This window comes from Puma concolor, chromosome E1, assembly GCF_028749965.1.
Source record: "Puma concolor isolate L17-30 chromosome E1, mPumCon1.1.hap2, whole genome shotgun sequence".
Lineage (NCBI taxonomy): Eukaryota > Metazoa > Chordata > Mammalia > Carnivora > Felidae > Puma > Puma concolor.
Window position 1 is genome coordinate 60,537,232 of NC_141680.1, and position 25,044 is coordinate 60,562,275.

General features: G+C 60.3%; 1 protein-coding gene and 1 long non-coding RNA gene across 3 annotated transcripts in view; one reads left to right on the forward strand and one right to left on the reverse strand.

Moving 5' to 3' along the window:
* TIMP2 (TIMP metallopeptidase inhibitor 2) overlaps nucleotides 1-9,285 on the reverse strand; it is a 49,260-nt gene extending 39,975 nt beyond the window's left edge. Inside the window, exon 1 of one of the 2 annotated variants that reach the window (XM_086688189.1) lies at nucleotides 9,261-9,285. In XM_086688189.1, coding sequence (XP_086544315.1) covers nucleotide 9,261 — 1 coding nt within the window. In that variant the 5' untranslated portion in view covers nucleotides 9,262-9,285. Of the gene's footprint in view, nucleotides 1-5,851; nucleotides 6,278-9,260 lie in introns of those variants that run through there. The other variant, XM_086688188.1, reaches the window with a different exon arrangement.
* An 8,555-nt stretch (nucleotides 9,286-17,840) lies between these two features.
* Nucleotides 17,841-19,429, forward strand: LOC147574571 (uncharacterized). Its single transcript, XR_015244341.1, has 2 exons — nucleotides 17,841-18,581; nucleotides 18,949-19,429. It is a non-coding gene; the product is annotated as an uncharacterized LOC147574571 (long non-coding RNA).
* The last annotated feature ends 5,615 nt before the right edge of the window (nucleotides 19,430-25,044 follow it).

Sequence of the window (25,044 nt, forward strand, 5' to 3'; positions counted from 1 at the left end):
CAAGGGGCTGGGGGAGTGGGTCCTGGGAGCTCCCAGGTCTGGATGGGGGAGTCAACTTCATCCTACCTGCCCTCTGAGACACAGGTGCTCCTGACCATCCCTCGGTCTGGAAGTCCCCCTTCCCCGCCTCCCTCAGCCACCTCTGCTCCCAAACTCTAGGCATCTCATCTACCTGCTTAACCCCTGGCCGGACACCCCCACGGCCCTCTGTCTCCACTCCTGCTCAGACCCTTTAGCACCAAGACAGAAGTCTGGCCAAGCAGCCTCAAGACCTATCTACCCATTTAAAGTTATGTACAAGTACAGCTGTCAATGCCTATACTAAAGATCTAGAACATTCTTTTTTTTTTTTTTTTTAATTTATTTTGAGAGAGAGAGAGAGAGAGAATGAGCGGGTGAGGGGCAGAGAGAGAGGATCCCAAGCTGTCAATCCTGCACTGACTGTGCAGAGCCTGACACGGGGCTTGAACTCACAAGCCGTGAGATGATGACCCGAGCCGAAATCAAGAGCCAGATGCCTAACTGACTGAGCCACCCAGGAGCCCCGAGAACATTCTTTTCTCAAACCAAAAGTGTCCTGAGTAGCCCACACTGGAGCCAACTGCTCTGTGCAAACATTGGCAGGTACCAGAATCACCTGGACAGTCTTATAAATACCAATGCCCATGAAGGGCCTGGGTGGCTCAGTCAGTTAAGCATCTGGCTCCTGATTTTGGCTCAGGTCATGATCTCACGGTTGGAGAGATCAAGCATTACATGGGGCTCTGTGCCGACAGTGGGGAGCCTGCTTGGGATTCGCTCTCTCCCTCCCTCTCTGCCCCTCTCCCAGGTGCACACTCCAAATAAAAAATACCAGTGCCCATGCCCCGAGCCACAAGGCTCCAATTCGGGACCAGTTCAGACATCTGCCTTCTAGCCAAGTCCCGGGGCCACCCCTGCTGTCATCCACAGGTGCACATCCTCAAAGGCTTGCCTTGGGCCCCTGGGAAGGGACACAGACTGCACGTGATACACCACGGAGGGGTCATCTGGCCCCTTGCGCCCCTGCTCTGCACCTGGAACTCTCTCTCACCGTTCCCTGGGTGGGTGATCCCTTTGCTCAGCACACCCCCACGCTGCCGCCATGGATGATGCACCTAACCACGTCTGGGTGCATGGTCCCCCAGCCCTGTCCTCAGATTTAGGGCTCACACTCTCCCACCTTGGCTCCTCAGCTCTGCTTTTCTCTTTCCAGGAAAACCATCCTAGTCATGGGGCTACCTGCCCTTGGTCCCTTGTGCACGTGCTTGCGGAAGGGTGAGGGAGCGTCTGGTGCAGGGGAGAAGCACTGGCCCCGCCCACCATGCTGTTCTTTCTCCTCTGGTCTCCTCCAGGCCCTTCTCTCTCCTGCTGCGCTTCCCAGGGTCCTCCGGGTATATCTCTTAGCCACTTGGGAATCTGAGGGGTTCACCCACACCTGCAGGCCTCGGGCATCGCATCAGTGGCTCTGCATCTGGCCTAGGGTGGCTGCACGCCCTCGCTCCCCGCCGACCCCATAAGCCTGGGAAGGGGTCCACATCCTTGTTCTCAATGCGCTCAAATGCTGCCATTGGATCTGGACCGTGCGCCCGGCACGGGGGTCTGCCCGGCAGCCCAGCTGAGACAGCACAGAAGAGAGGCAGGGGCCCAGCCCACCTGCCGCTCACAGACCACAGGCCCCAACCGCAAATTCCCGAGGACCGAGCGGGTCCCGGCTGCAGGCTGACACCAAGTCCTCAGCCCACAGGCAGGGGCCACGGTGTGGGGAGAGCTCCCTCCACCCACCGGCCACGCCCGGCACCACCTGCACGCATGTGTCTAGGATACATCTCCGCCCTCTGTCTCCCAACCCCGGGAAATGCCAGCAGCCCAGGTTCCAGGGACTCCCTGGGGAGAATGCATCCTTCCAGGGACGCTGTCCAAACCCGGGCCCAGGGGCTCCAGTCCCCTCCGTGGCCCCCCTCCCTTCAAAACCTGCTACTTCCGGATCCTAAAAATGCATTCCCCTCTCACACAGGTACTTGATTTATCATTTACCCAAAGCACCTGGAGTGTGGCCATCAGGGTTGGGGACTGTGGGGCTCTGCCCACCCTGACACACCCAGCACTCCCACACCGCCTGGCACTGGTGTCCGGAGGTCCCCTCCTAAGGCGGGGGACAATGCCTCCCGTGGGGCGGAGCCGGCCACGCCATAACGGCTTGTTGAAACACAGCCCGCCGTGAAAGGGTATACACAACACCAAGCGGGCAAGCACTCTATAGGACTCGCCAACGGCAGTTTTAAAGAGCCACCCCCACCCGGCCCCCGTGCACTTAGGGCCTGATTTAACTCACGGGAGTCTTATCTGCCCTGGTCTTCCCGGACACGTGCGTCCAGTGAAGACACGGCCACTTCCGAATGCTCGCTGTGTGTTTTCTGCAGGTGGCCACGGTCTGGCCCGCCCGGCCCGGCAACCGACCTTGGCGGTGGGCCTTTCTCCGCTCTGCCGGAGATCACCAGGGGGTTTGCCGAGAGCAGTTTCTGGAGATGGGAGCACCCTGAGAAAGACACCATCGTGGGCCACTCTTCTGGAGCCACGTGGCCTTGGGTGCTGCCACCCAAGCCTGAAGTGAGATTTTCTTTGCCAGATCCAGGGAGCTCCTGGGTTGACCCAGGACTCCCAAACTGGCCAAGTCTCTCAGCTGGCTCAGTATCTGGAGGCTCCCTCCGTGGTGGTACTGCTTGAAGAAAAGGCCCAAAGCTGGTCTGTGGCCAGGTACCGGGGGCTGGGGGCTGGGCAGGCTCTCGGTAGACGGCCACGGACTCCATTAGGTGGTAGGAGACGGACCAGCAGCACATGGGAGCAGGGCTGAGACAGGAAACGTTTCCCGTTTGTCCTCATTTGCCTGGAAAGGATGGGGAACAAGGCCTTCCAGGAGGAACCCAGGTCTTACCTACTGCTCCCTTCATCGTAAATTTCACAACCTCATCATGAGCTCCTTTTCCTGAGCACAGTTCCGGTCCTACAAGCTCCCAGAAACCCTTACACAGGCAGGCAGACAGAGATCGGACTATTTCTTAAGCCAACTGCCTCTCGTAGACACCAAGCCAGTTAACGAGCCTGCATCCAGCCGACAATTAAAGGAGCCAGCACAGCACATTCAAGGTCAGCGTTTAGTAACCCCAGTGTGCGTGAGGCCATCACCCTTCACGGGCCCCTGGGTCGCGGCCACAGCCGGCCGTGGTGGCACGGAATCACCTGTGGCGCTTTTAAAACCACAAGAGCTGAGGTCCAGGCCAGGCCCTCTGTATTTACAAAGGGACCCAGCCTTGAGTGGTCTCTAAAAGAGCCCCAGGCAACTCGGTTCTGGGCCAAAGTGGGGAATACAAGCAGGACTTAAAGGAGAAGCAGACACAGAAGGGCCACGGCCTTCACCGTGAGGTTTACTCCACGGCCACCCTGGGGTGCCTTGGCTCTGTATCCCAAGGAGATCGAACACAGAGGGGCCGACCGGGGCAGCCGGTGGGTGACGAGCTTCCCCCCAAAATTCAGGTCCACCCAGAACCTGCGTACGTGACCTTATTTGGAAATAGGGTCTCTGCAGATGTGATCACGTTAAGATGATGTCATGCTGGATTCAAGTGGGCCCGAAACTCAGTGATCGGGGTCTTTCTAAGGAGAGAGAGATTTGGACAGACGCGCGCACAGACGGACCCACGTAAAGACAGAGCGCAGGCTGGAGGGACGCGTCCACAAGCTAAGGAGCACCAGCAGCCAGACCAAGCTGCGAGACAGACCTAGAGCGAATTCCCCCTCGGGGCCCCCGGAAGGAGCCAATCCTACCCACACCTTGATCTGGGGCTTTGGGCCCCTACACTGTGAGAGAAGCAATTCCTGTTGTTTTAAGCACCCCCCCCCCTTCACCCCCCAGTTTCTGGTGATTCGCTACAGCAGCCACGGGAATCTAACGAACTGGGCGTCGCAATGCAAGTCTGGCGTCGGTACCCGACAGGCCTCCGAGCTGAGACGGGGTTAAAAGTCTAGGATCTCCGATGCTTCTGATTTGGAGAATTGGGACACAAATGCCAGGAGATCCAGGCGGAAGAGAGAGGAACCACAAAGCAAGAAGCCCCTCGACCCCGACCCTTTGCTGCCTCAGCTTACTGGGCCAGGACGAGGCCAGGAATTCTCCCTCCGGGGCCAAAGAGCGTGAGGTGGTCTCCAGGGCCAGCCCCTTCCTGCTTGGTGCCTGCGAACCAAGCCCAAGCACCTTGCAAGACTCGGTTCCTTCTGAGCCTTGGGACCATCCTGCCCCATGGCCTGATGGTCAGAAGTATGGCCTCGCTCTTAGCAAAGGGGCCTGGCCAGGCCGGGACTCCCAGCAGACACCCCAGAAGGAGGCCTATGTGCATCACCGTCAAATCCTGCTGAGCACCAAACCCAAATCGGGGAGCCGACCTTACCTCCCCCCAACTCGGGTTTTATGGAAAACTAGTCCATAGGCATGGACCACGTCCCACGCCCAGGTGGCCAGAGCCATGTGAGGCCCACAGATAAGAACCCATGAACACTTCCTGGGCTGGCAACAGCTCAGAGGGCCAACTGGGGTGTGGCCAGCAGCCATGGGGGTGGGGGGGGGATGAGAAGGGCATGGCTGACAACAAAAGAAACCCAGAGACCCTGGCTCTGCGTCTGCACAGGTGAGGGCGGCCAGCCCCACCACATGTGGCCTGGCAACCGGATGCTTGGCTGGCTGAGACTCAGGAGCAGAACATAAACCTGTTGAAAAGCCTGGGGGTGGTGGGGGGGGAGGGTCGGGATAGGGGGCTGCAGTGGCCCACCTGCTGGGCATCTGTCCTTCCTGCTCAACTGAACTTGGCCCAGGAGAACCTGGCTGACCCTCACCAGGGCAGTTGGAGGCCTGCATGGAAACCTCTGGGGCCCAGCTGGTTCCTCCCATTTCTGCTGGCTTCTCCCCGCTTGTCCCAGCTCCTGCGTGGATCACACCTAGTATCTGGCTTCTCCTCCCTCCCCTGCCTGCTCCCAACACTGGGGGGGGGGGGGGGGTAAGGAGTCCTGGGGGTAACAGATATTTTCTTGAGGATTCTAAACAGCCACACAACCCCACTTGCCCCACACAGCCTCGTTCTTTTGCATGTCCTGAAAAAGCACTCACCGGGTGCAAACCACTCAAGGACCCTCCTCCCTCTCCCCCCACCGACGGCCCTGGGTTGGGTGCCCCCTGGGCAGGGTGCAGATTAAGGGGCTCTAGCTGCCTCTCAGGGCTGCCCCTCTGAGCACAGGGAAGCCGGCCAGAGGAGGGAAGCTTCCACTCTGCCCCAGTTTAATCCTGCGAACCCCCAAACGGGGCTGGAGGGAGGGGCCCAGGCAGAGAAGCCCTTTGGCACTCAGCTCCAGGCCACAGAAGGCCAGCTCCATGTTATCCGTGCAAGTTTCTCCCGGGGTCCCCAGGCCTCCAGCCCCCGGGCGCCGGAACTCTCCCCGTCCCACGCGGTGTCCCCCCACTCTCCCCGCCCCCCGCGCTGGCATCCCAGGGCCCTCCGCCTGCCAAAACCCGATCCGTTCCCTGGCTCCCTTCTCTGGGGCTGGAGCTGCAGCGGAATTTCGGTGGAATTTTGAGGTTGAGAAGCATCTCGGCAGAGAAGCAAAGAAAGGGAGACGGAAGGGGGTGGAAAAAAAAAGTGCGATTTTGGCGTCCACTTGCAGGATTCGAGAAGGCCCGAGGGCCAGGGTCCGGGGCGTGGGCCCCTCGGCCAGCTGCGGGCGGGCGCGGCGCCCGCGGACCCTCGGGGAGGCGGGCACCGGGCCGGGGCGGGGTCGCCGTCCTTACCTACGTCTGCATTGCAAAACGCCTGTTGCGGGTGCACGGGGGAGCAGCTGCAGGCGTCGGCCCGGCGCAGCAGCGTCCCCAGCAGCAGCAGCAGGCCCAGCGCGAGCCGCAGGCTGCGGGCCGCGGAGCCCATGGCGGGCGGGGGCGCGGGGCGCGGGGCGCGGGGCTCGGCCGCCTCCGCCGGCTCTGCGGGCGCTGGCCTCTGGGCGCGCCGGGACCGCGCGGGGCTCGCTGCGCTCCGCGGGCGCGCCCTCCGCACCTGGCCCGCGCTCGCCCGCGCAAACTTTCCCGGGTCTTTGTCGCGGGCCGGAGAGGGGGGCGCGCGGGGCGTGGGGCGCGGCTCACGCGGCGGCGAGGAGACGGGTGGGGGCGGCGAGGCGGGCGGGCGGGCGAGCGAGCGAGCGCGCGACCCGGCGCCGGCGGCTTCCACTGCCTTCTATGGATGCGTGCGCTGCGGGCGCGGGCCGAGCCGGCCTTTTATTGCGCTCCGGGGCGAGCCGGCTCCGCCCCCCGGTGGCGGGCGGCCAATGCGGCTCCGGCAGCTCCGGGCCGCCCCCTCCCCGCGCGCCTCCCGCGCCTCCCCGCCCTCCCCCAAACTCGGCTTTGTTGTGCCCAGACCGGCGGACACGTCTGGCCCCCACCCCCGCCCGCAGCTGCGCACCTGGCCCCCGGCCGCGCCCCGCAGCCCCCCTCCCCCCGGCGCCCCCCGAGATCGCCCGAGGTTGGGGTGGCAGCCGCGGGGCGGGCAGCGCCCACGGGGCCCTGACTCAGCACTTGGGACTCGCAGCCCACCCCTCAACGGCACCAGGCGCCCGCCGACTGCCCCTTCCCCTCCGGCTTGGAGGCGAACGCTGCCTGATTCCCTTCCACCCCTGGGGTCCCTCGGCTAGGGATGGAGCCAAAGGGATGTGTGCGCTTCAGAGCAGGGGTCATTCCCCGCCGCCCCCTGCCCATGCCCCCCTTGGTAGGTGGCCTCAGGAAGCTTCGTGAAGATTCCTGTCTCAAATGCAGGTCTTAGAATTTTAAGTGCGGTTGACCAGTTCAGATGGAGGGGGAGGGGGAGTGGTTACTATGAACAAAACAGGATTTTATATAAACTGGCCATATTTTTGACCAGCCAACAAGAGCCAGTGGGGGGTGGGCCTTGGAGTTCAGGACGCAGTAGGATTGGATGGAAAGCGTTTGCTGGGCTCTGCTCACAGTTTCCTCCCTTAGCCCACAAATGTGGGGCTGAAGGACTTTTCCCAAAACAGTTCTGTGTTCCAGGAAAGGCCGGGATCTTGGAGGCGCAGATGGCATGCAAACTGTGGCCACCAGGGTCCCTGTGTACCTGTCTGTCACCGAGGCTGCCCCCGAGCCCCTCTGCGGTTGGTGGTGGTGTTATACACAGGACCTCCCTCCTGCCCGCAGGGCGTGTGTTATCTAGGAGGGCTGTAAGTGCAGGAAAAGGACACAGTTAAGGAGTAATTGCTCATGCAACTGTGTGATGCTGACTTTCAATAGGAAACTGGAAAATACTGGAAGGCTGGGAGAAAATGATTTCCCTCTGTTTGTGTGCGCTTGGCAGCACACAACTGGGAGCAAAGATAAATAGGCAGAGTGGTTATTTTTAGCACCCTGACAAACCCAAAGTCACTTTTCCAGCTTTTGTTCGCATAAAATAGAATTGTGTCGTTTTGAGATGGTGTCCGATCTCTAGGCGTGAATTCAGAAAACTATAACATTCCCCCCACCCCATCCTTTCATTGTGACAGGCACAACCAAAATGCTGCTGAAATTTGCAGAATCCAAAATCGATTTGTCAGTTTATGAAACAGACAACCTAGGGGCGCCCTGTCTTTTAGGCAAGACGTACACCTGAGCAGTCAGGTATAGGTGAGGGTGATGAGGATCCCAGAGGTAGGTTCGATGGCCGTGCAAGAGGGGAGCGGGGCCACACCAGCTGCCCCAGGGTGGAAATAAGAGACCCGGTCTTCCTTCCTCCCTTCTATCAACGGTGCTCACTGGAGCATCTACAGAGGGACACTGTCCTAGGAGCAGGGCATTCAGAAACCCACAGAACAGGCAAAAGTCCCATGGGCAGTGGGGGCAAAGACCCCTGAGCCAGCGAAGGAGGGGGAAGTGAGGGAAAAGGGGCCAGCTAGGACCCATTTGCTGTCAGAGGGGCTGGGAGGGGAGGGGACGCACCTTTTATTTTGAGTTTGGAGCTTTTGGAGGGTTTTTAGCAGATGGGCAGCGCAGGTACCTCTCTGAAAGGTTGGAGTGGGGGCAGAGGGCACCAGCAGATCTCAGACTCAGCAGCCCAGCCGCCTCGCGGTCCCACCATGCCCTCCGCACCCGCAGAATGGTGATTGAACCCCCTTCCTAACGGATTGCTCTGAATGGCTGACCTGGTCTCTAAAATCTGGTGCATGTGCTAGCTGTTACTGAGAGCCACCCCACATCGAATGACTCTCATGCGGGCCCAGCAGCCGCCCCCCCAACCCCCATCTCCATCCACGTCACCGGCTCCAGCCACCTGACTGCCGCCTGATTGCCTCTCTGTTCCTCTTTGCAGCCTTGGCCAGCCTTCCAGGTGCTGTCTTCCAACTCAGGAAACTGAGGCCTCAGATGAGGAAGGTACTGAGGATAGGAGGAGATTAGAACCTGGCTGCTGATGTCAACAGAGTGATCTTTCACACGCTCCATCGCAAGAGCGCTTGCTCTGCTACGTGCTGTAGAACATCAACAGCCAGGTGAGGCTGCGCTCTGACCACGCCCCCAAGAAGGAGGACAGGGTCTGGATGGCCCACATCCATGCAGAGTGGGGAGGGAGGAGGCCCCGGGCCGCCGGTAGCTCCCTCTGTCACCTTTGCTCCTACCCAGCCTCCTCTACGTTGATATTGGGGGAGTGGGCCAGTAGGGGGGCCACGCAGGAGACCTTGGCCCATTCCCCCCGGGATCCATTCTGATTTCGCCTTCTGGACTTGGGCTCCTATCTGCCCCCAGAGCCTGACTCTGGGCTGAGTCTTAGGACAGACAGGGGGAAGCAGACCTGCCGGGCCAGCGGGGGAGGGGGGACTTCCGGGACCCTCAGACCACACTCGAGGGCCCACCACCGTCTACCAGAAACTCACAGCTTGCCCCTGCCTCCCTCACCAAGAGACTTTTCCAATGCACGGTCCTCCACAGCGGCTGCCCGTCCTACCCGTGTCGGGGCACACCCAGCAAACGTGTCCCGGGCTTGGCCTGACAGAGTAAACACTGTCGGGAGCCAGGAGGAAATGCCAATGGCTCCTCCCTCCTGCTCCTGTCAGGTAAACAGAGTCAGAGTGACCTCACGGGCCCCGGGCAGCAGGCCCAGGAGAGCCAGGCTCTGTCCACCCAGCACTGGGAGAACCCTGGGAGTGTGTCTTCTCCGTAGACTCACTCTCTCAGTTTGGAGGAGATCTCCTGCCTCCCGAGCATGGAGTGTTCTCTCCGGAGAGGCAGCTGGAGCGGAGCTGAAGCCTCCACCTCCTTCCGGCAGGTTCCAGAGAGCCAGACGCTCCGTGTAACTTACAGGCATTACAGTTGGCCCCACATGCCCAGGAGGCTAGATACAGAACAGCGGCGATGTCTCGGGCAGCTCCCGGGTCGGTGTGGGGGGGGTTGTCCGTACACCTGACCGTCTGGGAGGTTTCTGTGGTTGTGTGATGGGTGGCCCCCAGAGACGGATCAGGGTCACGACGGGCCCCTGTCCACTCTGGGCGTCTGACTCATGACCATAGAAGGCAGGTGGTACTCCCCTCCCTCCCCCCCCCCCCCCCCCCCGCCACCCGCTGCATCCGCCCAGATATCTGTCCTCCATGTTCCTTGGTGGGGCTGTTTACCGCAGGACATCCACGGTGACAAGAAGCTGAGTCCGACTGTGGCCAGGATATGGGCTGTGGCTCTCTGCACAGTCAGCGTCTTAACGACCAGCAACAGACGCTATAAGGACGGTCCATGTTCCTATTTGCTCATTAATTAAATTATTAACCCTCTGCGGCCAGGGCTGACTTCTCTGCCTCGGTGACGCCGATCTCTGGGCCAGATTGATCTCCGGTGGGGGAGGGGCGCGCCCTGTGCGCGGTGGGGTGTTGAGCAACATCCCTCTTCTCCACCCCCTGAATGCCAAGGGTCCCCCCCCCCCCCAGCACCAAGTTGTGACAACCAAACATGTCTGCAGACATTGCCTAATGTCCCTGGGTGGGACCAAAACCGTCTGGTTGATAACCACTAGCTTAGGGAAACCAATAAAACCTTCGGGCTCAAGAAAAGCAAAATGCAGAGCAGATCAACAAGGCTCCGTTTTTGTAGAGACACAGTCATGCTCTCGGGAGGTAGCTGTGCAGGACGGCGTATCCGTGTGTCCACATCAGCTCTCGGGGGACACAGGGAGGGCCAGGCGTATTTCAAGGGTTTGTTTTCTCCAAGCGTCCCTGAGAAAACAGTATGCACGGTGTTTCGTTTACGTGAAATTACACATATGCGTGGACAGAGTATGTAAGAGGGTGTTGGCCAGAAAGTTCGTGGAGTTTCGCTAGGTGATGGGACCTGGTGACCCAGGATGAGCGTCATATCCTGCCCCTGGGGCGAGGAAGGCAGTTTTCAGATGCAGATTCGACGGGTATCTCCTGGCGCCGAAATCTGGATACTTTCTAGGCTCTCTGCCTGGCTCTCTCAAGGCTTGTCCTGGCTCCAGCTCCCCAAGCCAGGTACTTCGGTGATCCTACGCGGTCACCTACACTCCCTCAGCCCCTGCCTCCCCACGGGGTTTCCTTTGCTATTTTATACCATCCTGCAGGACGGAGGCAAGGGCTTGGCCTCTCTCTCCTTCACTGTCTGCCTCCTCCCAGGCAGGCGCCCCGTGGGGAAAGTCAGTCGGAGCCCAGGCACCCACCTTGCACGCCTGCCTGGATGCCGGCCTTGCCCGCCCGCCCGCCTGCTCCGCAGGGCACAGGTTCCACAGGCCTGGATGCCGTCCCAACACCGCCTGCCCGTGCTGCTCTGGTCCAGTCTAGAGTAACTCCAGAGAGAGAGAGGGAGGGTGCGAGGGAGGCTGTTGCTTTGTGAGCAGGCAGCCTGTGAAGTCACTGGCCACCCCTGAGCCGTCTGGGAGCAGCGATCACACTCCCGTCCCCCCCCCAGGGAGGCGGGCTGACGCCACACCGCCGTGTCCCCTGGGCCGAAGCCTTCGCGGACCTCGTCCCACCCGGATTCTGAGCCGGCACCGCCTCTCCGCACGGTGGCCTTGACGCAGAAGGGTCTCCCGGCCCGCGAGGCACGGCGGGGGCAGGCCCCCAGCGTGGGCTCCCCGCCGACCCGCACTCTGACTCTGTCGCCGCAAAACACAGAGCAGGGTGAACCCGACCAGAGCCGGCTCTCACACTCTCACGCCGCCTGCTCTGTGCTCTCTCGTGCCCAAGCCCTTGCCTTTGGCCCCGGGCGTGTGTCATGTGCCTCCTTCACACGGGCGGGTCGGGGAGCAGGGCCAGCGAGCAGAGCGGAGACGGGAACACGGCACTGCTGCGTCCGCCCCTGGCCTGCTCCCGGAGGCAGCCTCAGCTGGCGGGGCCCGGGGACCAGGTGCTGGCAGGGAGCAGGGCAGCCGGAGTGGCGGGCCCAGCTCAGCAGGGGTGTGTTGAGACTGACTTCTGCTGGTTTCAGGTTCCCCTCCCTGGAAGCACGGGGTGGGGGGGGGCGGCTGGAGGCTCAGGTTTCCCCCCACCGTCCTCCGCTTCTTTGGTGCTGGCGGTGATTGGCCGTGGCCATGATGTCATCGCCTAATCCAAACAGAAGGGGGGTTGGTGCTGGCTGGCGTCCCCATGCTGAGTGCAGCAGTAAATTTCATTTCAAGGCTATGATTAGGACGGTGCCCAAGAATTTCCTTTCTCTCTCCTTCCCTCCCCTCCTCTCCCCTGGCCCTCTCTTCTCCGGGATGCTGAAGGAAGGTTCGCCCGGTGGCCAGCACCGGTCCAGGCTCTTGCCGCCTTCCGTGAGGCTCCGTGACCAGCCCTGGCATGTACGGGCTCGGTCCCAGCCCCGAGACGGCACCCAGGGAGTACGGGGTGAGGATCCCTAAGGGCGCTTGTTCAACCTTGAGCTGAAACGTCAGAACAACAGAGAGAGCAGGGGTGGGGTGGCCCTGGTCATCAACGAAAAGATCGGAAGACAGCAGAGCCATGAGAGGCAAGGAGAAACGCAGCTCCTTAGAAAGTGAGTCGTTGGGTCCTTATGGCCATCTCCAGATGGTTTCTGGAGTTTGGGTCTGGCCCACTGGCACCTTCAGCCCCTCCTTGGCTGGGGGGACCTGCCGGGCTCCACACCCTTTGGTGACTGCGTCTGACGCCAAAGGGACGGTCCAGCCCCCAGAGGCAGGTGGGACCATGGGAGCGGTTCCCCACCATATCCCCCTGCTTCTCTCCTCTTCCCGGGGACCCCAAGCTCTGTCCTAGGGTTCCTGGCCCCAGAGGCAAGCCTGAGAGTCAGCCACCTGAGTGTCCCCTGCATTCTCCAGCTGCCACTCAGCACACCCCCAACAAGTGTGACCTAGATGCCCACGGGGGAGGCGCTGGGGTCTGGGGGTGGTGATGTTCCTGCACCGAGCGCGCTGTGGGTCCTCGTCATTGCTCCCCTATCACATCGGACTGTGGTCTGACTCCTCGGGGACGTGGGGGGGGGGGGCGTCCACGTTCCCCGACCCCCGACCTCCAGCAGGCCCGAGCACTCCTTCCCCACCGAGCCTTGGTGTGGCCCAAGATCCCTCCTCGCTGTGCCCCAGGCCGCGGGCCCAGCCAGCCGAAGGCGGCGCCCAGTGGAGTTGCGTGGAGAATGGGTCGCCCTAAGAGGGAGCGGAGATGGGCATGACCCGGTCAGAGCTCACTGTCTGGCCTCCTTAGGCCCCTTGCGTGTCCCCTAGCAGGTCACTCGTCTTTGTGTCTGTCTTCCCCTCGACTCCCTGCTCCTTAAGTTTATTTGTTCGTTCGTTAAGCTCATTTGTTCGTTCATCGATTCAGTGAGGATGTGTTGGGCACCCGCCATCTGCCAGGCCTGTGCAGGTGCCGGGCGCCCAGAGGGAACAGACGTGGCCCGGTTCTTCCTCCAGCAGCAACCGGCCGTTAGCAGAAACGCGGACAGAAACAAGTACAAGCAGGTGCGGGTGCTTGATGGCACAGCAAGGGCATCGGCGGAGGGCGGGGGCAGGTGGTCTGGGACGCTCGCTGGGATAAACGAGACCTGCACGGTGGTCGGAGTTGTCCCATAGGGGGCAGGGGCGGTGCAGAGGACTCTCTTCCAGACGCAAGCCTGCTTGCGTGAAGTCACATGGGCGGGAGGGCATGGGGGGGGGGGGGCTCCGCGCAGACCTGGGGTGGGAGCTGGGCCGGGGCTGTGGTCATGGCGGATCTGAAGGTACGAGGTGGGGGACAGACAGGCAGCAGCCGTCGGTGGTCACTCACTGCGGAGAATGATTGGAAACACATGTCCCGCCGAGAGAGCGCACATTTATTACTCAGAGCCGAGGGTTCTTGGACCACAAGGGAGTCAACAGGGAGAGGCGTGGGGAGGGGGCACGGCTGGCGGCGGGCCGTGGGGAGGGGCTCGGGGCTCCCTTCCTGGCGGGACTCGGGGCTCGCTGTCTGCACCTTGACGTCCTTTGCAAGACCGCTTCTCCACCCTGGCTGTGTTCCTTCTTGCTACTTTAAAAAGAAACATTGTATTATGAAACCTCGCAAGCATACTCACATGGAGGGAGAGCCACCCATCCCCAGCTTCCAGAACCATCAGCTCATCAGCACCGGCCCCAGTGGGATCTTCTGAAGCAAATCCCAGATGTTGTAGTTCCTGGGTAAATACGGGAAGAGCTTTTTTTTTTTTTTTTTTTTTTTTTTGGAAGGGTTATCTACTCTTCCTCTGTGTAGAGAAGCACGTTAGCTTTATTTCATGAGGGTTTATGTTAGGACCAGACTTTTTTTTTTCTTCTCTTAGGGCAAAACCAGCTCCCCAGAGTCAGAAAAATCAGGGTTTCTCTCCCATCACCGGCTGAGAGAAGCTTGTGCGCCATCGCTTAACCTCTCCCATCTCTGCTTCCTTGTTTGGAAAAACGGGACCCTCCTAGCAGTGCTGTCCAGAGGAGAGTGTAGGAGGGGGCCCAGGGCGTGGCAAGTCCTGGACGCCACTGGTGTCACGGGGCCAACAAAGAGCAGGCTGCATAAACTGGCAGGTGCTGGACCCAGGATTCAAACCCAAATCTGCCACACTCCAAAATTTGCTACCTTTTTCTTTTCCACCAGCCATATGCCCAATCAGGGTCCACTGAACTAGGCTGCCCGGTGACTTCTGCTTGTGACCCGGAAGGCCTCTCTGCCCTGAACCCCCTCCCTTGGACACCAGGGTTGGAGGAGACCCAGGTAAGCACTTTCTTCAAGAGCTCAAGGCCCTTGGGAATGAGCAGAAAAAGGGGCTTTCCAGCCGGCGGGACGGACAAGAGGAGGACGCCCTCCTCCTGGAGGCGGGTGAGGAAGGCTCTTCCCACGTGGGGAAGCCCAGGTGCCCTAGTGAAACCGTCTGGATCTTTGGGCTTTAAGGAATAAATATCCAGGTGGGATGTTTAGCCAACGTGGGCTTTATTGGAAGGAAGCAGAGAACGCGGTGAGACTGACAGGTGCAGCTGTGCATCCGGGACCTGAGAGCCCCCAGGGCTCCTTCCCCCTTCCTCCTCTTGCTCCCCTGGGTGACTCAGCTCGGCCCCTCGCCTCTCCCTGGCTCTCCTGGTCCGGCGGCTCCCCTACAACCTGCCGGCCCTTTGGTTCAAAGCCTGTCATCCAGTTCATTCTCTGCTAGGGTCCCATTCTTATCAGTGTGGATCTGACCGGCCAGCCAGGGTCAGGCAGCTGGACAGGGCCTAGATCTGAAGGACAGGCCTGCTCAGAAGGGGAGTGGGAACAGCCCCTCCAAGAGGGAGGGAAGGCAGGGCCCCCACAAGGAGACACTCGGGCGGGGAGGGGGACATGAGGCCCTTGACTCCCTGCCTGGGAGGCCCTCATACCCTTGAACCCTGTGGCAGAGGGAGAAGGCATTCAGGGGGTGGGCCTCTGGAAGGCCAGACGCCAACCCCCTGGCATGGTGGCCTGGGAGAGGTTTGGTCTGCCCGAAGGGCGCCGTGGGGCCTTGGGACGTCTCAGAACCTGATGGGGGAGAGAACCTTACTCAAGCTGGATGAGGTCCAAACCCTGGCCTTGCCCGTGGCCACAGCCCCTGGGGCAGCTGTGGAGGCCAGCAGCTGGCCCAGGCTCGGACGTCGCCTGAAAGGCATGTCCGGGGCTGCTACTCCCTAATCGGCTGCCAAAGAAAATATTTTCTGCAGGTTCCTTGTGAGCTGAGAATGAAAACACAGCACCCGGCAGGGCGGGTTGGGGGTGGGCGTGAAAGGCCTGGCTTTCTCTGAGGGTCCGGAAGACACTGGGGGATGGCGTCACTCAGGCACAGCTGGACGGCCAGGCCTGGAGGCCCAGGGGGTGGGGCAGGTGAGCAGAGACGCCGAGGGTGGGGAGCGCCCAGGACCGGGGCACGAAATGGGATTGTTGGAAAAGTTGTGTGCTCTAAAAAGGCCAAGACGACATGACTCAGGCTGAACCTAAAAATTCCAGGGAGGAGGGCACTCGACAGGACTTCTTGGGGGGGGGGGGGGGGTTCCTGCAGGAACTGTGGCTTCAACAAAACAGAACAAGCATAACAACTTCTAACAGGCCGAGGCTTCAAAGTTCAGATGAACAGAAAGAAAAAATACACCAAGTCGTAGGATCGGAAAGAAACACTGTTCATATTTGGGCATCTGGCATCCATTTCTAAAGAGTGCGTGTGTGCGTGCGTGTGTATGTTTTCATACATAGAGGAACACACGGAGAGCAAGTGATGTTGCATTTTCTATTTCGTAGTTTGCTTACTGTAAACCCGGGGAAGGTATCGTGAACATCTTTTGGTGCCATCAAATGGCTTCCCGCAGCATCAGTTCTAACATCTGCATGGCATTGTGGTGTAGACTGTCCCCGGGAGGCAGGAAGAAGTTTCCAGGGGCAGCTCCAGGCTTCATGGTCCTTATAGCTCCCGGTCCCAAAGAGGAAGCAGGTGGCCTCAGCCGTTGCTATGGCAAAAGACCCAAGGAAGGCTCTGATTGGCCAGGCTTGGAGCCTGTGCCCACCCTTGAGCCAATCACTGTAGCCAGTGGAGTGAAGGGCCGTGACTGGCCAGGCCTGAACCACGTGCCCACCCTGTAGCCAGGCGGGGGGGTGAGGGAAAGGATGCTTAGCAGACAGAAAGCATAGAGCTCCCCCCGCCCCCCGACGGCCGACCAAAGGGCCAAGAGACGTGGTCCTTATCCGGAAGAGGCTTATAGTTCGAGGAGACCCATAAACACACAGGACCCACCGAAACAAGGGGTAAATGCCCAAATGCCCAATAGCAGGGGAGGTTGCAGGTTGCAGAGCAGACCTGTGTCGGGGTCCTCCTTCCACCAGGACGTCGGCCAATCTCCTCACTTCTCCGGACTCGGGTGTCCTCATCCGTAACACGGGAACGATGGCCTGTGCCGCACCCGTCGGGGTACGGGGAGACCGGCCCTCGCGGGCACGAGCGAGAGTGCAGTCTGGAGCCTGGCACGTAGCGCGGGCTGGGTAGGTGGGAGTTAGCGGGGCTGGAGAAGTGCCTGGAGAAGCTTCGGTGTGCAGGGTGGGTTTGTTGTAACGAGAGGTGGAAACAACCCCAGTGTCCGTCACTGTGATGGCCGGATAGGGACGTGGGTACCCGTAACGTGGATACTATGTGGCCACAGAAAAGCACACAGCACTGACTCCTGCTACGACGGGGATGAGCCTCAAAACCGTGCAAGGAGCCGGCCGCACACACGGCCACGTACTGCACGATTCCCTCCACCCGACGGGTAAGCCTGTAGAGACCGAGTCCGTTAGGGCTGCAGGGCTCCGAGGGGAGGGGAGGGGAAGACGGCGGGGACCGGCTAAGGGCACAGGTTTTCTTTCGGAAATGATGGAAATGTTTTAGTTTTTAAAAATTTTTTAAATGCTTATTTTTGAGAGAGAGAGAGAGAGAGAGAGAGAGAGAGACAGAGCACGAGCGGGGGAGGGGCAGAGACAGGGACACACAGAATCCGAAGCAGATTCCAGGCTCTGAGCCGTCAGCACAGAGCCCGACGCGGGGCTGGAACCCACGAACCGGAGATCACGATCGTGAACCGACGTCAGACGCTTAAGCGACTGAGCCCCCCAGGTGCCCGCGTGAAAATGTTTTAAGGTGAACCGTGGAGGCGGTTGGAGAGCTGTGAATATCGCTGTCAATCATGCAGCCGTGCCCTTCCAAGGGATGAATTACACGGCATCCGGATCGTGCGTCAGTAGCCGTCAAAAAGGAAGGAGAAAGGGGTTTGAATAGTGGGGTTTGGGCCAGGGCGAGGGGAGGGCCTGCCCGAGGCGGAGAGGGGAGCCAGCCTGACTTGTGGGCAGGACGTGGCGAGCTCAGGCTGGCAGGGGCAGAGGGCGCCCAGGGAGAGGCCGGCAGGGAGGCTGAGGCGGAGGGCGGGGTGGGGGGCCAGCAGGAGGCCGCTCGTGAGAGGAGCCGGGGTTCCGGCTTCTCCCTCAGGCCACAGTGTCCGGACACACGGGGACAGCTCCTCAGGCTCGCCAGGGGCGCGTTGGGCACAAGACGGGGCGGGGCGGGAGGAGGGGAAGGTTCGAGCCATGTGCTCCCGGGAAGAGAGGTTTGGCAACACCCGGTACTTTGCTTGCTTGGGAGCCACACTCGTGTGATCTGAGCAGCAAGGCACGAGTCTGCTGGCGTGGCTCCTGGCCTCGGACCCCAGGCTCCTCGTTGGAGGCTGGCAAAGGCAGAGATCCGCTGGCGGGGGAGCAAACCAAATCAAAGCCGCGGAAGACGGGGGAGGGGCGGGAAAAGGGGGGGGAGTCAAGCACATGGGGTGGGAGCGGGTGTCGATGTGGGGACTCCGCGGGGGGCGGGGGGGGGCGGCTGCCACGGGCACTGTGCAAAGCGGGCTGGGCAAGGTGCCGGGGCCCTCCTGAGCTTGAGCCTGAGTGTAATACCTTCATTAAATCTGCAGTATTCGTCGTTTTCACGGAACTGAGCTTAGGTCTTAGGGTAAGTTTAGTTTTACGGGAAATTGAGCAGAGAGCGCGGGGTTCCCTGCTGTTATCACCTGACGCAGTGTGACACATGGGTCTGCTGGGACGCTGTGACAAACACGCCCCAGACCGTGCCGGGCGGCTCCCGCCGCAAACAGCTGTCTCACACGTCCAGAGGCTGGATGCCTGACACTGGGGGGCTGGCGGTGGCCGAAGGGGCGAGGGAGCCCTCGGGGGTCTCCCTTACGAGGGCACTAACCCCTCATGAGGCTGTCCCCTCATGACCCCCCCCCCCCCGCCAAAGGACCCACCTCCTAACACCATCTCGTTGAGGGGGTAGGATTTCAATGTGAATTTGGGGGGCGCACACATATTTGACTTGATGGCTCGATTGAACCAGTATTGATTATCTTCTTTGTTTTTAATTGTTTTCGATGTTCATTTATTTTTGAAGGGGGGAGGCAGAGCATCTCAAGTGTGGGCTCCATGCTGTCAGCACAGAGTCAAACATGGGGCTTGAACTCATGAACCACCTGATCATGACCTAATCTGAAGGCGGACCCTTAGCTGACTAAACCCAGGTGACCCCCTCTGTGTGACAGCACCCTCCCCCGTGCGGGGGGACAAGAGCACCTCTGGGGGAGCGTGGAGGGAAACGGGCTGGGTCTGGGCCACGCTCCCGACGCCGCTGAGATCCTCCGTCCTCCCGACCCTCGGCCGCACCGCCACGAGGGACGGAGAACGAGCCGCGAACCGCTGATGGCCCCCGGGGCCGCAGGAAGCGCTGGGCTCGGTGGGCTCTCGAGCCCTGTGGCCCGGAAGTCTCCCCCAGTGTCCTCATCTGCACGGATGCAGTGAAATAATGGGGGGGTGGGGGGACGGGGGTTGATGCGGAGGCCTGTGGCCCGAGGGATGGGCGGCCCTGACGACTCCAGTGACCCATGACAGGAAGGCATCTACGCGAGGCTGGTGTGCTAGCGGCAAGTCCCGAGCAGGGTGTGACGATCTCGAACGGCAGAGAGTCCCGGGGCCACCCAAGTTCCAGCCGTTCTCAGACGCGTGACCCCACAACCCGCCTCCCCAGGCCCGCCGCGGCCCTCGTCCCGTCCTCACGTGCACGGAGCCGCACGCAAGACGGGCAGCTCACCCACTTGTGCTGGGGGCTCAGGGCTGGGGGCTCGGGGCTGAAGCCTCTGCTGATCTTTGGGCGCCTTGGGGCGGGGGGCTCAGCCGGTCCAGCGTCCGACTGCGGCTCAGGTCACGATCTCGCGGTTCGTGGGTTCGAGCCCCGCGTCGGGCTCTGTGCTGACAGCTCGGAGCCCGGGGCCCGCTTCCCATTCTGTGTCTCCCCTCTCTCCCTGCCCCTGCCCTGCTCACACTCTGCCTCTCTTTCTCTCTCTTGAAAAATGAATAAATGTCAAGAAAAACATTTTTAAAGCCTCCGCTGGTCTCCAGCCAGGGAGTCATGACAGGTGAGATTCTCTGCCACCCTCCCCCCCTCCAGTGGGTCACCCCCCAAGCTCCAGCTGCTTGAGGGGTGAGTGCCTGTGGCCCACCCCCCCCACCGGCCTTACAGTGAACATCGTGTGACCCCTGCATGGGGAGATGCCAAGGCCACTTTTTGTTGAAATGCAACACACATGCAGAGAACACAGACCTTAAGGGTGGATGGAGCTCGGTCCATCCCTGCGGTGTGCACACAGCTCACGACCACCGTCCAGAACCAGAAATGGCCCGTCACCAGCGCGCGTGGAGCACCGCCTCCTGCGTGTCCCCTCTGGGTCACTCCTCCCTGCTTAGACCTCGGCCCTGACCACCGGCACTGGGACTCACTCTGCCAGGCTTCTATTTCAGGCCAGGCTGCCTCAAACACACATTGTGCCAAAAACCTGTCCGGTCATCTCCGCAAAGATGATTTTACTGGCTTAGAAAATACGTACTCACGGCTTGGTTCAGTTAGACTTTGAATTTCTTTTTTTTTTAATTTTTTTTTTTCAACGTTTACTTATTTTTAGGACAGAGAGAGACAGAGCATGAACGGGGGAGGGGCAGAGAGAGAGGGAGACACAGAATCGGAAACAGGCTCCAGGCTCTGAGCCATCAGCCCAGAGCCCGACGCGGGGCTCGAACTCACGGACCGCGAGATCGTGACCTGGCTGAAGTCGGACGCTCAACCGACTGCGCCACCCAGGCGCCCCTAGACTTTGAATTTCTAAGCAACCGTCCGTCTGTCTTTATCCGTATTGGGTGACCACGTCAGAGGAAAAGTCAGCAACATCCAGAATGATCCAACCCCTCCCTTCCCTTTCTGGGGGAGCACCCTGGGACAGGACAGAAGCACAGGCGACACATGAGGGGACGTTCCACTCCCCGGGACAACGAGAAGATGTCAGACGTCGTGATGGCCCTGAGTCGACAGGCCCTGGGACCCTGCTTCCGGGCTCCCTGCCAGGTGACGTTTTCTTTTTTTTATTTTTAAAAAAAAATTTTTTTTTTCAACGTTTATTTATTTTTGGGACAGAGAGAGACAGAGCATGAACGGGGGAGGGGCAGAGAGAGAGGGAGACACAGAATCGGAAACAGGCTCCAGGCTCCGAGCCATCAGCCCAGAGCCCGACGCGGGGCTCGAACTCACGGACCGCGAGATCGTGACCTGGTTGAAGTCGGACGCTTAACCGACTGCGCCACCCAGGCACCCCCAGGTGACGTTTTCAAACCGTTCTTGTCTACACCTGTCAAGTGCGGGTTTTCTTTCACTGGCAGGCCAGACAGAGGGCCAGCGTCAGGACAGGAGCCGGGGTCTCTCAGGCGGGTGAAGAAGGCCCTGAGCCCGGGATGGCGACCGGCCGGTTCTGACGGAAGGGCCGCGAACCCGGGGCTCAGGCCTTGGGCGCCCACACTCCCCGGGTGCAGAGGGAGCCGGCCGGGTATGCTTTTGTCAGACCGACTCTCAGAACACGCTTGTTTTCGAGGCTTTCTTTTATCGGTGCTCCGCAAAGCTGCTTCACGTGCAAAAGCTTCCCCGTAGCCTGGGTGTGGGAGGGAATCTGACTCATGAGAAGCCGGCCTCGAAGGGTGGCGGCGTGTCCTGGGCTGAGGCCACAGCCATCACCAGGCGACGTGCTGATAACAGAACAGCACCAGCGGCCTCCTCCCGCTGCCCTTGGAAGACGCACGCGCCTGCCCTCTTCCACCGAGGTCGCCTCTGGAGGGACTCCAGGGCAGCCTCCTTCCTGCATTTCAGCTTTGAAAATGACAGGCAATTGGGGCACCTGGGTGGCGCAGTCAGTTAAGCGTCCGACTTCAGCCAGGTCACGATCTCGCGGTCCGTGAGTTCGAGCCCTGCGTCGGGCTCTGGGCTGACGGCTCGGAGCCTGGAGCCTGCTTCGGGCTCCGTGTCTCCCCCTCTCTCTGTCCCTCCCCCACTTGTGTTCTGTCTCTCTCAAGAATAAACATTAAAAAAAAAAAATTGGACGCAGTGAGTCAACGTCACCAGGTGTAGATGCAGAGAAGAGAGAAGCTTCTGATGTAAACACGTAAAAATTCTGGAGGAGAAGCTACACCTGTTCCCCTTTACTTTCTCTCCGAGTAGGGGTCATGCGCTCTGCTAGGCACTGGGGACAGAGATGCTTGAGGCCTGGTCCCTCCTCTCAAGCCCCTTGTTGTCTGGTTGCGTAGACTGACCTACAGATCACCCCCGCAACGAGACAGGAAAAACACTATAGTAGCTTCCTGTATTGGTTAAGATATTTTCAATTGTAAGTAACTGTGCACCATATTTACACAGTCTTAAACGGTAAAGTAGATTTCCTGGCCCAGGCAGCTGAAGTGTCCCCGGGGAGGGCAGGCATTGCTGTCTTCGATCAACGTCCTCTCCTCCTCCAGGCACCTGCTTCTTTCTCAGATTGGATGGCCTCCTGTCCCAAAATGGCTGCCAGTGCAACCAGACTACGTGCTTCCTCCACAGTCAAAGTCTGGTCTGTGCTTTCTTCAGCCGCAGACCAGACGTCTTGAACTTTGCTGCAGACCGGCTTGTAGTGGAGACTTAGAACCATTTGGACCTGACCTTCGACCCTGTCCCTGCTGTCTTCTGGCCTGGCGAGCCCGGGCAGGTTGCAAACCTTGGGTTTTGCAAAGAGTGGAGAACAACAGCCCCGTCTATTGAGTTGTGGGGAGAAGTGATCAGTTGAATGAGCATCAAACTTTCAGCACAGCCCCAGGTTTATAGTAAGTGCTCGGGGCGCCTGGGTGGCTCAGTGGGTTAAGCGTCCGACTTTGGCCCAGGTCGTGATCTCGTAGTTCGTGGGTTCGAGTCCCGCGTCGGGCTCTGTGCTGACGGCTCGGAGCCTGGAGCCCGCTTCCCGTTCTGTGTCTCCCTCTCTCTCTGACCCTCCCCCGTTCACGCTCTGTCTCTCTCTGTCTCAAAAATAAATAAACATTAGGGGCGCCTGGGTGGCTCAGGCGGTTAAGCATCCGACTTCGGCCCAGGTCGTGATCTCGTAGTTCGTGGGTTCGAGCCCCGCGTCGGGCTCTGTGCTGATGGCTCGGAGCCTGGAGCCCGCTTCCCATTCTGTGTCTCCCTCTCTCTCTGCCCGTCCCCCGTTCACGCTCTGTCTCTCTCTGTCTCAAAAATAAATAAACATGATAGTAAGTGCTCAATGAACGTGGCTCTCGGGGACACTGTGATTACATCCTGAGCTTTCCCTTCCTTTTCTGGGGGATTTTGCTTGGTTTCGTTTGGAACCCACACCTCCTCACACATCCCGGACACCGTGGGGAGAGCTGAGACTCCCCTGTGCCCTGGCTTCAGTTACCAGGTTGGTGCTGGGCGTGGGCCCCAAAGTGGCTCAGTGGGAACAGAGAAGACGTCCGCGGGGGGTTGTGGCTGATGAGGTTTCCCAAGGCGTCCACACCCGTAGCTGCGACCCCACATGGTCCTCATCAGGGCAGCCTCGACACTCCTCCAGGAAGTGGTGGGACCTGCGGCCCCTCTCCCGAAGCTGGGCAGGCCCTCGTGAGGCCTCGAGCAGCAGAGTCTGATGGAAGTAACTTGGTGTGACTTCCGAGGCCAGGTCCTAAAGACGCCGTGCCCTTCGGCCTCGTCTCCTTGGAACCCAGCCACCGCGCTGGTAGGGAGTCTGAGCAGCTCTCCCTGAGCGGGGCTGAGGCCCCCAGTCCAGAGCCCCCCCTGGGTTCCCGGCCAGGAGCCACATGGATCTGCGGGCCTTGTGGGCGAGCCATCTTGAAGTGGACCCTCCAGCTCCCGGCTGATCTGCCCCAGCAGATGCCACACAGAACAAGGCTGACCGCCTTCTTGCTGAGCCCAGCCCGGATCGCCAATTTATGAGCAAAATAAAAGATTCAATCACCAGGTTTTGGGGTGATTTGTTATACAGAAATAGATAACCAGAACAGGAGTTCTGAAAGAAAAGGTTCAGTCTGCCTTTTATAATTTTTTTAATGTTTACTTATTTTTGAGAGAGAGAGAGAGAGAGAGTGAGGCGGAGGGGCAGAGAGAGAGGGAGACACGGAATCTGAAGCAGGCTCCGGGCTGTCAGCGCAGAGCCCGACGCGGGGCTCAAACCTCTGAACCGTGAGACCGTGACCTGAGCCGACACCAAGAGTCAGATGCTTAACTGACTGAGCCACCCAAGCGTCCCTCGTCCTGCCTTTTAAATGCAGCATGGGGGGCGCCTGGGTGGCTCAGTCGGTTAAGCGGCCGACTTCGGCTCAGGTCACGATCTCGCGGTCCGTGAGTTCGAGCCCCGCGTCGGGCTCTGTGCTGACCGCTCGGAGCCTGGAGCCTGTTTCAGATTCTGTGTCTCCCTCTCTCTCTGACCCTCCCCCGTTCATGCTCTGTCTCTCTCTGTCTCAAAAATAAATAAACGTTAAAAAAAAATTAAAAAAAAAAATAAATGCAGCATGGAGCTGGAGCCACTGCAGCCTTTTTGGCGCCATGAAGGGGAGCGGTTTGAGCATGAAGAGGCTGCTACAGGAAGCAGAAAGGAGCAATGGCCTTGCACCAGGCCCCTCAGACACGGCCGAACTCGGCTCAGTGAGCCACGATGCCACCGGCTTCCGCACGTCCCCGGTAATGCCCACAAAACACCCTCTCCAGAGGCTAAGCCTTTCTGAAGTGGATTCGTTCTCAGAATCCCAAAGCACCCTGGCTGCTGTAGACACAATCACTACCACGGTGGCTCCACGGGCCACGGGCCACATGGCCACGGCCACGACACGAAGGGCTCTGCAGCGTGGCCCGTGGCCACGACACGAAGGGCTCTGCAGCCAAGCTTCCAGGCAAGAGAAGGTGAGGGCCAAGGCCACGGGTCTGGGGAAGGGCGTTGCCGAGGGGCAGTGCACAGGTGCCGGGCTCGGTACTACTTGCTCTAGAACGAGATCCCAAACACCACCCCTGTCGGGCGAAGACGCGACTATCGGAGCGTCTCGAAGAAACGGCCCCCACGGGGCTGAAACCGTCCTTTCCCGCTGTCCTCACTGCCCGGCTGCTGCGGGGAGTCGGGGGAGGGTTAGAGATCTCCCAGCAGGATGTGGGACAAGACTGGGAGCCTCGGCGGAAGCTTCTAGGCCCAGACGGTTCGGCAGCTTCGGGGCTGGGCCGCTGCTCCTGCCCTCGAACGCACGCCTCTCCGGGTCCCGGCCCGCCGTCCTCCCTACATTCGCTCTTGTTCCGTCCCCACCCAGACTGACCTCAGCCCATCCCACCCTCCAGCAGAGCTGGGGCGGCCTCCCCGCCCCCCCAGCGCCCCCTCACACAGCTGGTAGTTGTTACCGTAAGGCCTCAGATGTTTACCAAAGCTCTGCATTCTCTCTCCTCTGGCGACGCAGAGTCTTAAAGGGGCCCAGCTAGTTTTCCTCCTCGTGGGCCTCGGGGACCCCTCTCCCTCTGGACGCCCTCTGGGGGCGCCCTCTTGACCTTGTGCGGGCAGCAGGTGCCCGGGTCGGGACGGCCGGGGCCAGCCGATGATGACTCCCCCGGTGGCCGGCACCTGGGGCCGTGGTGGCCGGGCCACCCTGACTGTT